The 13,415-nt window shown below is 38.1% G+C and overlaps 1 protein-coding gene and 1 pseudogene across 3 annotated transcripts; one reads left to right on the top strand and one right to left on the bottom strand.

The window, feature by feature from the left end:
• Window positions 1-4,401: 4,401 nt before the first annotated feature.
• On the top strand, window positions 4,402-6,512 carry LOC113676360 (monocarboxylate transporter 8-like; annotated as a pseudogene). The gene is made up of 3 exons (XR_016187426.1): window positions 4,402-4,927; window positions 5,181-5,754; window positions 5,982-6,512. The product of XR_016187426.1 is annotated as a monocarboxylate transporter 8-like (transcript).
• LOC113676361 (gamma-aminobutyric acid receptor subunit beta) lies at window positions 4,877-12,102 on the bottom strand. Of its 2 annotated transcripts, none has more exons than XM_027193014.2 (8): window positions 11,894-12,101; window positions 10,933-11,009; window positions 10,079-10,146; window positions 9,028-9,245; window positions 8,660-8,742; window positions 8,107-8,247; window positions 7,268-7,740; window positions 4,877-6,962 (listed from the first exon to the last, which is right to left on the bottom strand). In XM_027193014.2, the coding sequence occupies exons 1-8, from the start codon at window positions 11,971-11,973 to the stop codon at window positions 6,717-6,719; spliced, it is 1,386 nt and encodes a 461-aa protein (XP_027048815.2). In that variant the 5' UTR covers window positions 11,974-12,101; the 3' UTR covers window positions 4,877-6,716. The 2 variants fall into 2 exon arrangements, with proteins under 2 accessions (XP_027048815.2, XP_089064856.1); XM_089208730.1 differs by having other exon boundaries at window positions 6,603-6,962; window positions 7,258-7,740; window positions 11,894-12,102.
• Between the last annotated feature and the right edge of the window lie 1,313 nt (window positions 12,103-13,415).

Below are 13,415 nucleotides of genomic sequence, written 5' to 3'. Positions count from 1 at the left end.
CTTCATGTGTCAAAAATACGGCATAAAGAGCAAACGTAAGGACGTTAAACGTGCCTGGTTGACCATGAACGATGCAAGGATACGAAATCAACCGCGGTCCATCACGTTAAGGTAAACAGTTGCTAATTTTATTATTACAAGTTATCATTTACACGATTCACTTCGTTTCGACGTCAAACAGGAAAAAACGAAACACAGGGAAAGAATAGTACCCCGTCACAGTTTTTGGGTCTTGACAACTCGGAGTCAGCAAATAGTTTACGAGGACGTAGTTTCCCTTTGTTTCTATAGTCTCCATTGCACTGAGTGTGCCTTTTTAATAGTTTATCATTGTATATTTTACATTGATTCGCATCGTTAACTTATGATTTGTAACCTCTATTAACCATAGATAGATGGTAGATAGATTGTAGATATTCTTGAACGTTGCAAATAACGAAAAATAACTTAAACACTTGAAACATTATGATGCAATAAAATCCTTCAATGCTCATTTGCTTGAACATTCAACTGAAAACTTCTCTCTTTTTTCTGCACCAAACCTACAATTTCATTCGAGTTGTTCTATAACTTCTCGCTCATTACGACCAAAAATTTGATAAATGTTCAGAAATATTGTCAATTTGGTGTTGTGTGTGTTTTAAGAAAAAGAATCCACAACTACTTTCATTAGCTCTAGGCGGTGGCTTCTAAAAAGCATGCAAATTTGAATGAAATTTTTAAGTTAGTCTCTAATCAAATAAAAGGCCGGAGATGAGGTCCATGCCTTTCTTGTTAAAATATGAATTTTAATTTCTGTAAAATTTCAGCGAACAACAATGCTGAGATCTCAAGAAAACGTATCAATATATGAGTTTTATTACCCTTCAATGGATATTAGGGTAATAAAGTAATGGTTAATGAGGATAGGTACCAAAGTCAATTAACTTACATAAAAGTAAAAGCAGTTAGTGAAATTGGACCGTGTGTGACTTGATTGGGGGCGAAACTTCTTGCGTCCGTCAGACTCATTTCAAACCGGCATCTTTTCTTAAAGGTGCAGTACTTCGTTTTGGTTTGTTTTTTTCTTATCCAAAAGTGACTCGTGAATTAGGTACTTAAATTTCCATCAATAACCAGGTTTTCACCTGAAGATTTCGACGAATTTCCTCGCCAAACTGCGACCATTTTTTTAAGTACAAGTCCTTTTTTTGTGGGTTTTCTCGTGTCATCTCCGCTATGTGGCCACTAAGTTATGTGTCTTGCTTGCCACGAGGTGGAATCGTATGCAATCTGTTGTAAGGTAAATCTGTTTAGGTAGTGGCAGTGAAAAAGAGGAAATAGTAAGTTTGAGAAGGAACATGGATGGCTTGGACCGGGAAAAAGTTGAAACGAATTTAAGAAAGAAAACATTGAAAAACTTATGCTAATTTTTCAAGGCTCGCGAGCCGTTAGTAACTTCGTGCTCTGGTCACACTTGGCCTCTCACGTGGTGTAGGTGTATAAATATGACTGGAATGTCACGTTTTTCCATGTACATTAAAAAAGTGTTTAATCTGAAAAATGCTAAAGGTTCCCATTAAAAAAATACATGCCTAATGAAGGGTCAATGAACACTGTAAGAGGAGCTTATGGTCCTTTAAAAACAATAAACAGAGCCCAGAAACCAAACCGAGTGTTATGCAATAGATCTAGCAAATGACAACGGAGTGGGTTCTTTGCAGATGACGAGGAAATTACGTTATTGTTAACGTAATTTTCAATGTAGTTTTTAGGACGCTCTTGAACTCCTGCGTAAGCATTCACTAAGCTGATCATGCGAATAGCCCCTGAGTTGGAGTAAAACTTTTATTTTAGTGCAGAGCTAAGCCCGCCTACTGGTGAATATTGACTTTGTCCACAAATTTAGTCCTCCCGTTTTTCAGCTTTTCAGTTCGCCAGCAGATTTTGCTTCGCCTTTTGCGTCAAGAGGCCGGAATAATAAACAAATTGCTGCAGCAATACAACTCCCTAGAGACAACTCAACAACAATTAATCAGCATGAGCGACGCCCATAAAGAAACCCTCTGTTCGCATCCAAGTTCAGTTTGAACCAAGGTGTAGCTCTAAGCTGTGCTTTGCTTTCTCACTCCGAGGGAAAAAAAAGAGAGATCAGGAGTTTTCGACTTTTCGTGCAAGTGTTTGGCAAAGAGGTAAGTTAACACATTTCGAACACTTTTTTTAAACATGGTTACATCCCATAGGGATGGAAACGGCCAAACTTGCGATATTTCATACGTTCATGTGTTTGTTTATTCGTTAAACGTCCATTTTGTATAATACTAAAAAAAGGAAAAAACCAATTGTTCCCAAAAAACATTCAGTTGCTATAATACCTTTTCAAACGATTGTGCAAGTACGTTGATGATTGAACGTAATTCGACAATTCGACAGTAACTCGATACCTCTGCTATAAGTTCAACATTTATAGAAATCACGATCCTACATGTTTTGTGGATGTGTTTGTTTATTCGGAAACGTCCACTTTGTGTAATGCTTAAGAAAAAAAATTGTTCAAAACTATATTCAGTTGCTATAATACCGTTTCAAACTATTCTTTGTTTTATTTGAAATATTCAAATTCTTTCCAATCTTACCATATCGAAACTCCCTTATCATTTTTATTGGGAATCTTTGAACAAATTTAACACGGGTTAAAATCTGGTGTTTTCGTCAAACGTGTTCACTGCATGTACTCCCCCTTTACAACCTTTCAATTGCAAGTTGCTTTGGAATGGTTGTGCAGGTTCCTTGGCGCCTTAACTAATTTTGCATAACTATTCTTTAGCGAGCTTTATGAAATTACTGAAATAGTACGAGCGCCCAGATTGGCCAAAAAGATATTTCTTGCATTAATATAAACCATTGAATCTTGTTTTGTTTCAAGTTTAATTTACGAAACGATAAACGGCACTTTCTTTCAGTTTACCGCAATAATGACCCACTTGGGATGTTAGGAGAACATTGGATTTACAAACTTTTCACATGTTATCTCAACATCCATGTGCGTAATTAGGCCGGTAAACCGCTCGAAAGTGGGTCTTTTGCTCGATTGACCTCTTATGAATATGGTTTGACTGTTTATTCGGGGTTACTGCTGCTCTTTTCTGACCTACCCTTTTAGCCCCAGGTACACGCTCTTAAAAACCATCGGTGGGCGTGTGTGGGCTTACGGGACAACTGACCTTGGCAGATTAAACGTATTCTTTAGAACACCAACCCATCAAATTTCACGAGACTGTCGAAATGAACAAAAGCTACCTGAAAGACAATCGCTCTTAGAAAGCTAAAACCCAAACATGACCTCCCGTTGAGGACTCTAAGCAAGGTCATGCTGATCAGTGGACAAACCCAAGCACGATTAGCAATGGTGATTACCGTCTAAAAGTTAAGCCCTATTATAACGATCAAGGGCACATCACTCAAAAGCAAAACCATACTTGTGGTCTTGCATCCCATGATAAAACATGACTCACAAGGACTTCAAGATTATCGTACAAGCTCAAACAATTCCTGAACACTTTTCCAGAGTGCTATTAATTTTAGTAGTTCATATCAATATGAATACTTTGCATGCCATAAATTCCTTTTGCACCATTTCTCGTTGCTCACACTTCCATACGATTGTTTTTGTTTATGTTTTGAGAGCAAAGTTCGACTGAATTTAACTGCCAAAACTCTACCTAGACTCTGGTTAAATATCTGCTCGATTGTGAGAGTAGGTGAACCATCTTTCAACTTGCAAATACTGCATTTGCAGCTCGTTTTATACATACCGCGAGAGGACTACAGTCTCAGTGAAGGCAGGAAAATATTCACAATCTCTTGGTGAATGCTAATTCGAGTGTAAACGCCATCCCTTGGATTTTTGTCATCAAAAAAAAAAATCAAAATATAGCTGATCCCGTATAGTTTCTTATCCTTAGGAGTGGGGTGGAACAGCGACATTCAACGTAAAATTCTTTCAGAACGACACGTCTCTGTGCTCATGAGACCGCCTAATGCGTAACAAGTCAATTCGATTGCGAAACTGTCCACTATGAACTAAACAAGACCTTATCAACGTGTAACTTCTCCTGTTCATACAAAACTATTATCATTACCAACAGGGGAAGAGAATGAATAGACTTCCTATGAAGAGTCCTTAGAGGGTGTTATACTGATGTAACGCCAAATTCTCCTCACAAATTCTAAAGGGAATGTGTAACAAGTAGAAGTCAAAGTTACTTATCAAACATTGGAAATAAAAAAAGTTGATGCTCCAAGCGAAACTACTTCTGCAGACCACTCAATTTAGAAAATTTATTTCAATTCTAGTAACGTTTAGAGGGTTGGAAAGATTGAGGGTTAAATTTTCTATTTCCCTCAGTACCAATTACCCTTAAAAAATCACTGGATGTAATTTGGTTTGCATCGCGATATTAAAAAAAAAACAAAAAAACGCTCCAGCGAGGCGAAAGAGAGGACAAGAAATAATATTAATCTACAATCGTTTTTTGGCAGATGGAACAGAACAGGAAAATCAGTTGTGAGGCTAACGAGACTGAATTGGGTATGAAAGTCCTTGCTGAGGCTTCAGAGGGAGGAGAACCAAGGGATGCTCAAAGTTCTAACGACAACACTGAGAAATATCTTGAAAACGAACATCAATTTTGTCTTGATGCAGGGACTAAAATAGAAGGATGTAAGGGAGAATCGAGAGCCCCTGAGTGCGATGAGCCTCATTCCGATGAAGAGGCTGCCACAACGCCTTATTCTGATGATGAGGCTCACTATGACAGAGGCTGGGCCTGGGTAGTATGTGCTACAGCAGCCTTGATGGAGTTCTTCGTCGGGGGATTGATAACAAGCTCTGGAGTGATATATGCGGCTTTAATTGAAGAATTCGACAAATCAAGAGTAGAAACTGGTAATGTACTTTGCACTATTTGATAACGGACAATTACGTGCTCATAGGAGTTTGAACTCTAGAACTGAAACACCTCACAATTTAACGATTACAATTCACTTCGTTAAGCATCTTCAGTTTTTTTTTTGTCTTTTACGATTCTCTCGATGAAAATCAGTTGACATACTTTGGAAAAAAATCGATTAAAACATCCTTCTCATTACAAATCTAAGAATCTACGAATTCAATCATCCTTTTTTTTTTTTCTTTATAGCCTGGGTGAGTGCCTTAGCTGTTTCCACTTACTACGGCTTCTTCCCGCTCGGCACCGTTCTTAGCGAGCGCTTTGGATGCTGGGTAGTTGCCTTACTGGGTTGCCTGGCCTGCTCCATCGGTTTGTTTATATCCTCCTTTGTCACCAGTCTCCCATTGTTGTACCTCACCTACAGCTTCTTTTGGGGCCTGGGTACCTCTTTGGTCTACTTCGCCAACCTGTTAATACTCACTAAGTACTTCAAAGCGAGGCTTGCATTTGCTAATGGCTCATAGCCCTTGGTGGTGCTATCGGCGGAAGTGTATTGAGTCCCAGCATGCAACAGATGCTTATTTACATTGGATTGGCAAATATGTTTCGCGTGCTTGCAGGCGCGTATCTTCTCCTCTCAGTCTTTTCACTTGTCTATCGCCCGAAGCGTAGAGTTTTGCCTCATCAGAATGATGTCATAACTACGTTTGTTAAGAAGAGGCGTCTTTTTGATTGAAGAATTTTAAAAAACAAAGCATTCTTAATGTGGATCGTGGTTGTTTCCATCTTCATGCTTGGATACATGGTCCCCTTTGTACACTTGGTGAGATTTTAAACCTTATTTGTATTTGTCTGCTGTTATAACCATTTGGTTTTGTTATAAAACATAAATTTGCATAAGCGGAGTCCGACTCAGTGCCGTTCGTTCAATTGCAATCGCTCCTTTTTAAGAAAACCACCCTTCGTCCTTTGTAGCTTCACACTGATTATGAACGACTTGAAAATTTTACAGGAGTTATTTACTTTCAATCTTCACTTTCCTTTTTATAGGTGCGCCTTGCAGAGGACATTGGAATCGACAAGACACGAGCCTCTCTTCTTCTAACGTTCGTGACAGTTGGATCGGCATTCGGTCGTGTCATCATCGGGCGCTTATCGGATATCCAACGTTTCAATCGCGTGTACATCGTTCAGTTAGCGTTCCTAGTCATAGGATTGAGCAACTTTGTGGTACCAGTTACTGAATCTTACCCCATTTTAGCTATAAATGCGTTCATATTTGGATTATTTGCCGGAGCTTATCTGATCCTCAATCCTGTGATCGTATGCGACATTCTTGGTCCGGACAAAGTGTCGTACGGCTTAGGAATGTCCTTCTTGTTGTTGTCTGTACCTCGCAGGCTTGGACCACTGATTGCCGGAAGAATTTATGATGGACTGCAGAGCTATGCAATTGCTTTTTACATCCTCGGAGGCACGACTTTTCTATCAGCCATCTTGGTTACCTTTGTTTCAATCTTGATTCGAAGAAAAGTTGACGATAAAAGTGAGGGTTGTAAAAACAATGAGCCTGCGGTATAAACTGACCGCTAACAGGAGTAATAAGACAAATTTGTGCCTTCCGCGGGCTATCCGCTTGGTCAGCGGGCTATCTAAGTGCATTCCGATGAATACTGATGATAAAGTATCATTTTTATTGGTTCAACCCGATATGGTCCAAACATCGTGGAGAAAGCAAACAACGGGTTTTTGGTTGAGTTGATTAATATACAGTATAGCCAAACCTCAAACTGGCATGAAAAAGTAAATGGCGAAGTAAATTGAAAGATACAGCGCATATGCCAAAGGAAAGAGTTTCCTGCAGTGTCTATCGATCTTACACGGCTTTAGTTTAGGAATAAAGGCTGGATTGTTTGAAAACCTTGCATTGCCTGTTCGCCTCTTAATTGAAAACCACGGTGTTGTAGACATTGCCAATGTTGGGATGAAGCTCGTTGAGTAGTTAGAATTTTCGTCGCGATAATGTTTTTCCTATAAAAGAAAGAGACCGTACATGAAAATCAGGTCTGAATATTAAAAAAATATTTGCGCGCTGTTCTAGAATAGCTCCCCCCCGCATCCGCCATAAAAAAAATAGCTTTTTAAATAATTGTTACATGCTTAAAGTTTTTTTTGCTGAGCCTTCGCGTAGATAAATGAATTAATTTGCACGCAAGTAAACATTTTTTTCTGTTATTACTCAAAAAGCCAGGACTTGAGAAGTAGATTGTGTGAACTGAGAACTATATATTACAACTTGATTTGATTTATCCTATTTTTTTCTGACCTGTACTCACCGTAATCCCGTCTCTTTTGGTGTCAAAAACTTGTCGAAACGTGCCACTTTCTTGATAATTTTTTTCCACGTCATTCATTTCCTCAAAAATCACAGATGGTTTCTCATATGATGCAACCTGTTTTTCCTTTGGCCTTCTCTCTCTTTTCGACGAAGATGCATTCGCAAATGAGCAGATCACTGCAAACTCCAATAAAGCAGCGAACACAAAAAGGAAACTGCCCAAGATGAACACATCGATTGCTTTCACGTAACCGACTCTCGGCAGGCTCGACTGAATACCGAACATTAGCGTAGTTATGGAGAGGACTGTTGTGATTCCGAGCGATACCCGTGCCGGAACCGAACGTTCATCGATCCAGAAACCAACCCAGCTTAGAGCTACAATAAGTACTGTGGGGATGAATTGTTGAAGAATGTAATAGCCAATTTGTCTCTGAAGGTGGAATCTAGCTAACAAGGTCGAAAAATTACCTGGAAAAAAAAAACGGTTTTGAAAAAATCGAAGTGTTGATCATAAACAAATTTCAGTCTTTATCTTATTTTTTTTTATTTTCAGCTTCTCACAATGCATACAATGAAGAATCATCATAAAATTTAATTTGGCTCCTTCTCTTACCCCCCCTAGAATCACTGTCTTAGGATGATTAACCTTAAGGGTTGCTCGACTCATTTTTTTGGGTTTTGCTTTCTTGAAGGAATTCCATAGGTTTGCGCATGTGTGAAAATGTGATAAAATATTCAGATCTCCGTCATGAATTCTTCCCACATCCCCTCTGTTTACCCATGCAATGGATTGAAAAACAGCAAAATCCCAGCCATCCAGCTGTTGCATTTTACCTGTGCTATACTCATGACTTTTCATGGAGATTTCTATTTTCTTTAGAGTGTATTGAGGAATCTGTAGTTCCCCTGACACACCGATTGAATCTTTACCACCAGTTAGCCAAGATAAGATTATATCTTCTGTGGAGTAAGAATCTGAAATCACAAGAAACATTATAGAGACTTGCCTCCAAGTTTCATCTCTCTTAATCTAAATCATCTTTTTCCCTCCAAAGTACCCAAAGTGAAAAGCTGGCAATTTAAGCTTGACTCGATTCTGATGATGACTTCTGCACAGGGTTTTGAAACGTCAGCCACTTTTACCGACAGCAGTCCTCCTCAAGACTACTCTTACCTGGACGATCAGACTACGCCATCAAATATTACTCCCGACTTTAAAACATTGAGGGTGACTGGAACTGGTATTAATTTTACCCTTTCGTATGAAGTAACCAAGTAGCGGTTTATTGCAAAAGCTGCAAGGTGATTGGCTACGCCACTCGACATCTTTCTGATAGTGAGTCACATAGCTGCATGCAATTTTCAAATCTCTCAAGTCCATACTCACAACTTTCAAAGATCATTTCACAGACTTGTTCATCCATTGGAAATTTTCGCAAATTCATCGGACAGTATAAGCTTAGTTTGAGTCTAAAGGAAATCAAAAGTAAGGAAAATGTGATAATGAGCCATACATATACGTTCGACTCTACTGCGTGTTATTAAGGTAAAATGCTTTTCATAATCCTGTCATATATTACAGTCAAACAGCTTAAATATCAACGCAGGGGTGTTGTTCTATATGAACCATACTATTTTGGTCTGTAGATGACTTAAGGACATCTGAGCTTTTAACTCCACAAACCGGCTGTACCCGAACTAGGGAGTCAATTTAGGTATTAAAAAGGTGCAAACAATAAGAGGACTTAAACTAACCTGCAACTATGCGTGATGACACCTTCTTGTGAGAGTTCAAACATAAAATCTGCGCAAGATGTTTTTTGGGTCAAATCGTTGACAAAATACGTGTCTGGAATCCACACCTGGTCCACAATGTTCCCACTCAGCTTCATTTTAGGTATTCCAAGAGAGGGGCCATAAGCCAAACGAGGGTCGAGCCAATGCTGACGAAAAAACATCACAAATGTCGCCTCCTACGTTCATATAAAAATAAAAAACAGCCACATGAACTATACATGAAACATTTCAGAATCTGTTAATACGAGGCAACTAAAGTTAAACGATAAGTTTGTATAACTTTACTTTATATTCATCCGATAGGTTAACACTCTCCTCCCCTCTCCAGTAAGAGGTGTTTATGAGGTGGAATATTGCCTAGTCGAACGAATACAGTTCCTCTCAAGATAATCCCTGTTCTTGTGTTTTTTGGTTCCAATTTGTGCCCCCTTCCTCCTGAATATTCAATTTATTCACAAGATTTGTTCTTGATTACCCCAGTTCAACTAAAGCCAGGCTTTGCATGCGACAAAAACTGATATCTCTGATCTATTCAGGAACCTTCATTGTTTATCGCCAAAGTGGGACGGGGGGATTATTGGTTGTGTCACAATAAAGGTTATCTGTTCTTCCTAAAGCTCTGTACTATTCTAATGCTCCCCGCTCATTGGCAGTTTTCTATCGCTCCCCCTCCCCCCCCCCTTTTATACTCTGTTAGCGACGACTGATTCCCCTTCCGTCCCTCACTAAAAAGCGTGTGATCTCACCGAGAGTCCTTCAACCTCCCACCCCCAGACCCCCCCGGCCCCCCCCGGCGATAAGTAATGACCGATCCGCTCATTAATTATTTGGAATCCTCCATGACTTATTTGAGTAGATAATAGTCGTACGCAGGGTTTCGATAGAGATATTTTGACCGTTGAATATAAAAGTCCAGTATTCTCCGGTGACTCTCATCAGTCTGCTGGGAGAGAAAAAGAGTTATGAGCTTTTTTTGTAAACCAAGCCACGTTCGCCACATAGAACTTACCATATCAATCTCTTTGACTGGCACCATTGACAAAACATGCATAGAAATGTTGACTTTGCATGGAGGACCTTCGAAAGAAAGTGTTAGGAGTTGTGATAATCATCGTATTTTATTTACACCCTAAAATCAGTGGCTTAATCTCCACATTGTTCCAAATTAATTTCCTGTGATACTGAAAAGGAGACAAGATGTTTCAAAACCAAGAACTTTTTTCCTTCTTAATCATTTTCTTTATTCTTATAACCTCGATTTTGATTCAGCGATGAAATTGAATTTAAACCTCATCTATCAACTATTTTCTTGGCTTCGCTGATTCATAATCATGAAAACTGCAAGCAGCTGGTTGCATTAAGAAGCACAATAATGTGAATTCATCCACGTTCCGAGCTAATTGCTGTTTTAGGTGGTATGTTTTAAAAAGATGCGGTTAAAGACATATTTTATCTTGAATAAAGATGAAGTGATTTATGTAGATATTAATTCCATTTTGTCATAATTCATTAAAACGTAATTTGAGAAAATCCGTGAACTAGTTTGAATCTGAGCCTGACCTGAAAAAAAAAACTACGCAAATGAAAATGTCCTAAGATTCTTGCTTAGAGTTTAAAATTTGATTCAAATCTTTCCCAGCCTATAACAGGACAAAACATGCACAGCAAAACGTGAACTTTTACAAAATCATTACGCGGGCCAATTTTATTTTATTTTCTTAATAGGGAGGCTTTTAATAGTGAGACATTTTCATGGCTAATTGAAACAAAAAGTGGCTGATTTAAACCTGGTTGTCCTGTGACCGCATAAATGATGTTCACAGTTTATGACTACTTTCTCAGTATAACTACATAACCTTTTACCTCCAAAATTGGGTCGCAGCCGTTTGTCGTATCCCTCAAACAACGTTTTCAAAACCAATGTCGTGCGAGTGTTATTGCTGAAATGAAATTATTCGGTTTTGGCAAGATAATTCACGAAAAGTAGTGTATTTGATTTATCACTGACGTTCTCTTTATTCTGTGGGCTGCGTATTTCACCATTAAACATAGGTTTTTATCATTGAACGAGATCTCAAGCGACCAGCAAGACTAACAATTAAGCGCTATTGTCTTAATCACCTGCTCTGGTTTTATCTGTTTTTCTCAATTTCAGTTGAAGATAGGGGATAGAAGAGCATGAAAACGCAAGCCAGAAAAGTTTACATCATACAAAATAGATACTTGTGTTGTTAGATATTAAATGCTTTAAAGATGGTCCACAATTTAGCCGCATTAGAGCTACAGGAGCAAACCCACACGAATTATCACGCAGCCCAATAATTTTATCCTGAGATAATAAATGTTTTAGCGGCTTCTTTGATTAGCATAAATAATTTGAGACTGACCCTCAACTGCAGATGATAATAGATGAAGGTTTTAGAGAGAAATATGATCGTAAAGTTGATAAACATTTTGAATATCTTGTATTCAACTTCTTTTTTAAGTACACAATAGGAAAACTTGAGATTTTGAAATAAAATAAGTCCTCAACGTGGATTTTCGTGTCAAGTTTTGGTAAAAGTTAAACTACGGTTTGAGTTTTAGAGCAGTGAGCGTTCTCAATTTGCAATGGTCACAGAAGAACTTACACATATAGCTTTCAAAAAGACTCCTCGTCACTAACTTAAAACCAAATATCGTTTAGAACTACTTCAAGTGATTTTGATAATAGCTCGACCAACGTTTTTTTGCCCAAACTCATTCAGAACAAGACTCGAGGATGAGACAACTACAACCTCAAGAGAAGCTAAATTTCATTCATTGACACTTAAATAAAACTTACCTGTCTGCCTTATAAACTGCGTGTGAAATTAGGAACTCTTCAGCTAGGGTCAGGCCGACAAAAAGAATCGATGAAAACATTCTTGCAAAGATGCCAAAGTACAACTTTTACAGAAACGCAGCTTTTTCAAACCTTCAGTTATGCTCTCGAACCTTCTGTGTTGTTTGAAGTTCATGCGAGTTTCTTTTTGTTTGTTTTTCATTCATTAGCGATCGTGCTGCTATATACCTTGCATAAAAGATCAGCTTAACAATTGTAATTGTTGCTAGGGATTTTTCACGGGCGGAGCTGTAAAGCAATAAAGCGTTCTTATGGATAAATTGTACGAGTTTTATGAGAGTCATTAGTTACAGTCACCGTTTTAGTATCAGAAACTTTCCGTCTTTCCGTTTTTACCAGAGAACTGGATGGACAAACACCGTTCAACCTCAATTTCTTGCTTGATAACAACAGTTAAAGTTGTTTTTTTAGGTAAAAATATAACTAGATTGAAACTGAAATGAAAATGAAAATAACAAGTTTTTATTAAATTGTTCAACCTGCATTAGCAGCTGAAATAGGGTCAGCCTGCTGTTATCGAAAGCAATTTGCCCAAGTGATTGTAGAATGTCTCAGCGCTTGAATGTAATTAATCCATGAATTTTTGTTAGTCTCCTCTCGATTCTAATAATATCACAGTTGGAGAGATTTCTCGTCAATCGTAGCCACGAAAGAAAACTCTGAGGAAGTTTACATCCGGGATATCCGTCAGTAAAAAAGGAAATTCGCAACTCCGTTGCGCGTTTTTTGAAAGGAATAATAAAGAAAAAGAAATGAATTTCATGGCGCTACGATTAATCGCTTTAATCGGTCATTTCCGAGTCTAAAAAGCCTTCAACTTCAGATTGAGGCCAGGTGTGGGAACTTTTCTAATAAATTGACTTATTTTCAAGATTATTACAACCCAATTTCTCAGCCTAGGGCTCAGGCTGGGAACGCGGTGTTATGTTAAGATTGTGTGGATAAATATGAAGAAGTTGGGGAGTTTCAGTATTGAATTTTGTTTGTTTCCTGTTAATAGATAAACCTCTTGCATTTTTTTGTTCTCGTTTCTTTACAATTCCTTTCATCTTCTTTCTCTTTAGTTTTTTGCTGTTAATAAAAGACTGTTTCAAAATTTGTTGTGAGCGCAAGAATGCCCTACTGATTCAATGGATCCTTTTGACCGTTGCTCTCCATCGAGATTAGTTCATCAGTGATTAATTAGTTCACGAGAAATTTGTCAACTTTTTAATAAATCTACTGCACTTTTAAGATCGTTCTTTTCGATTCTAAAGAATGATATGTTTGTCTCCCTTAAATTGAGGGAGACAAACATATTTAATATATACATATTTAAATAAACAGATTTAATTTTAAGCTAACTTCTTCCTTAAATTCTCAGGCCATGAGATTTGTTGGAATTTATGGAGTACAATCTGTTCAGAGGATTTTTTTAACTTTTTTGATCAGCTTACAGGCTAATGTTTTTAGCGGGTGGCTA

Source organism: Pocillopora damicornis, chromosome 6, assembly GCF_964200805.1.
Source record: "Pocillopora damicornis chromosome 6, jaPocDami1.2, whole genome shotgun sequence".
Lineage (NCBI taxonomy): Eukaryota > Metazoa > Cnidaria > Anthozoa > Scleractinia > Pocilloporidae > Pocillopora > Pocillopora damicornis.
The sequence above is the reverse complement of the archived record's forward strand: the minus strand, read 5'-3'. Positions and strand labels throughout refer to the sequence as shown.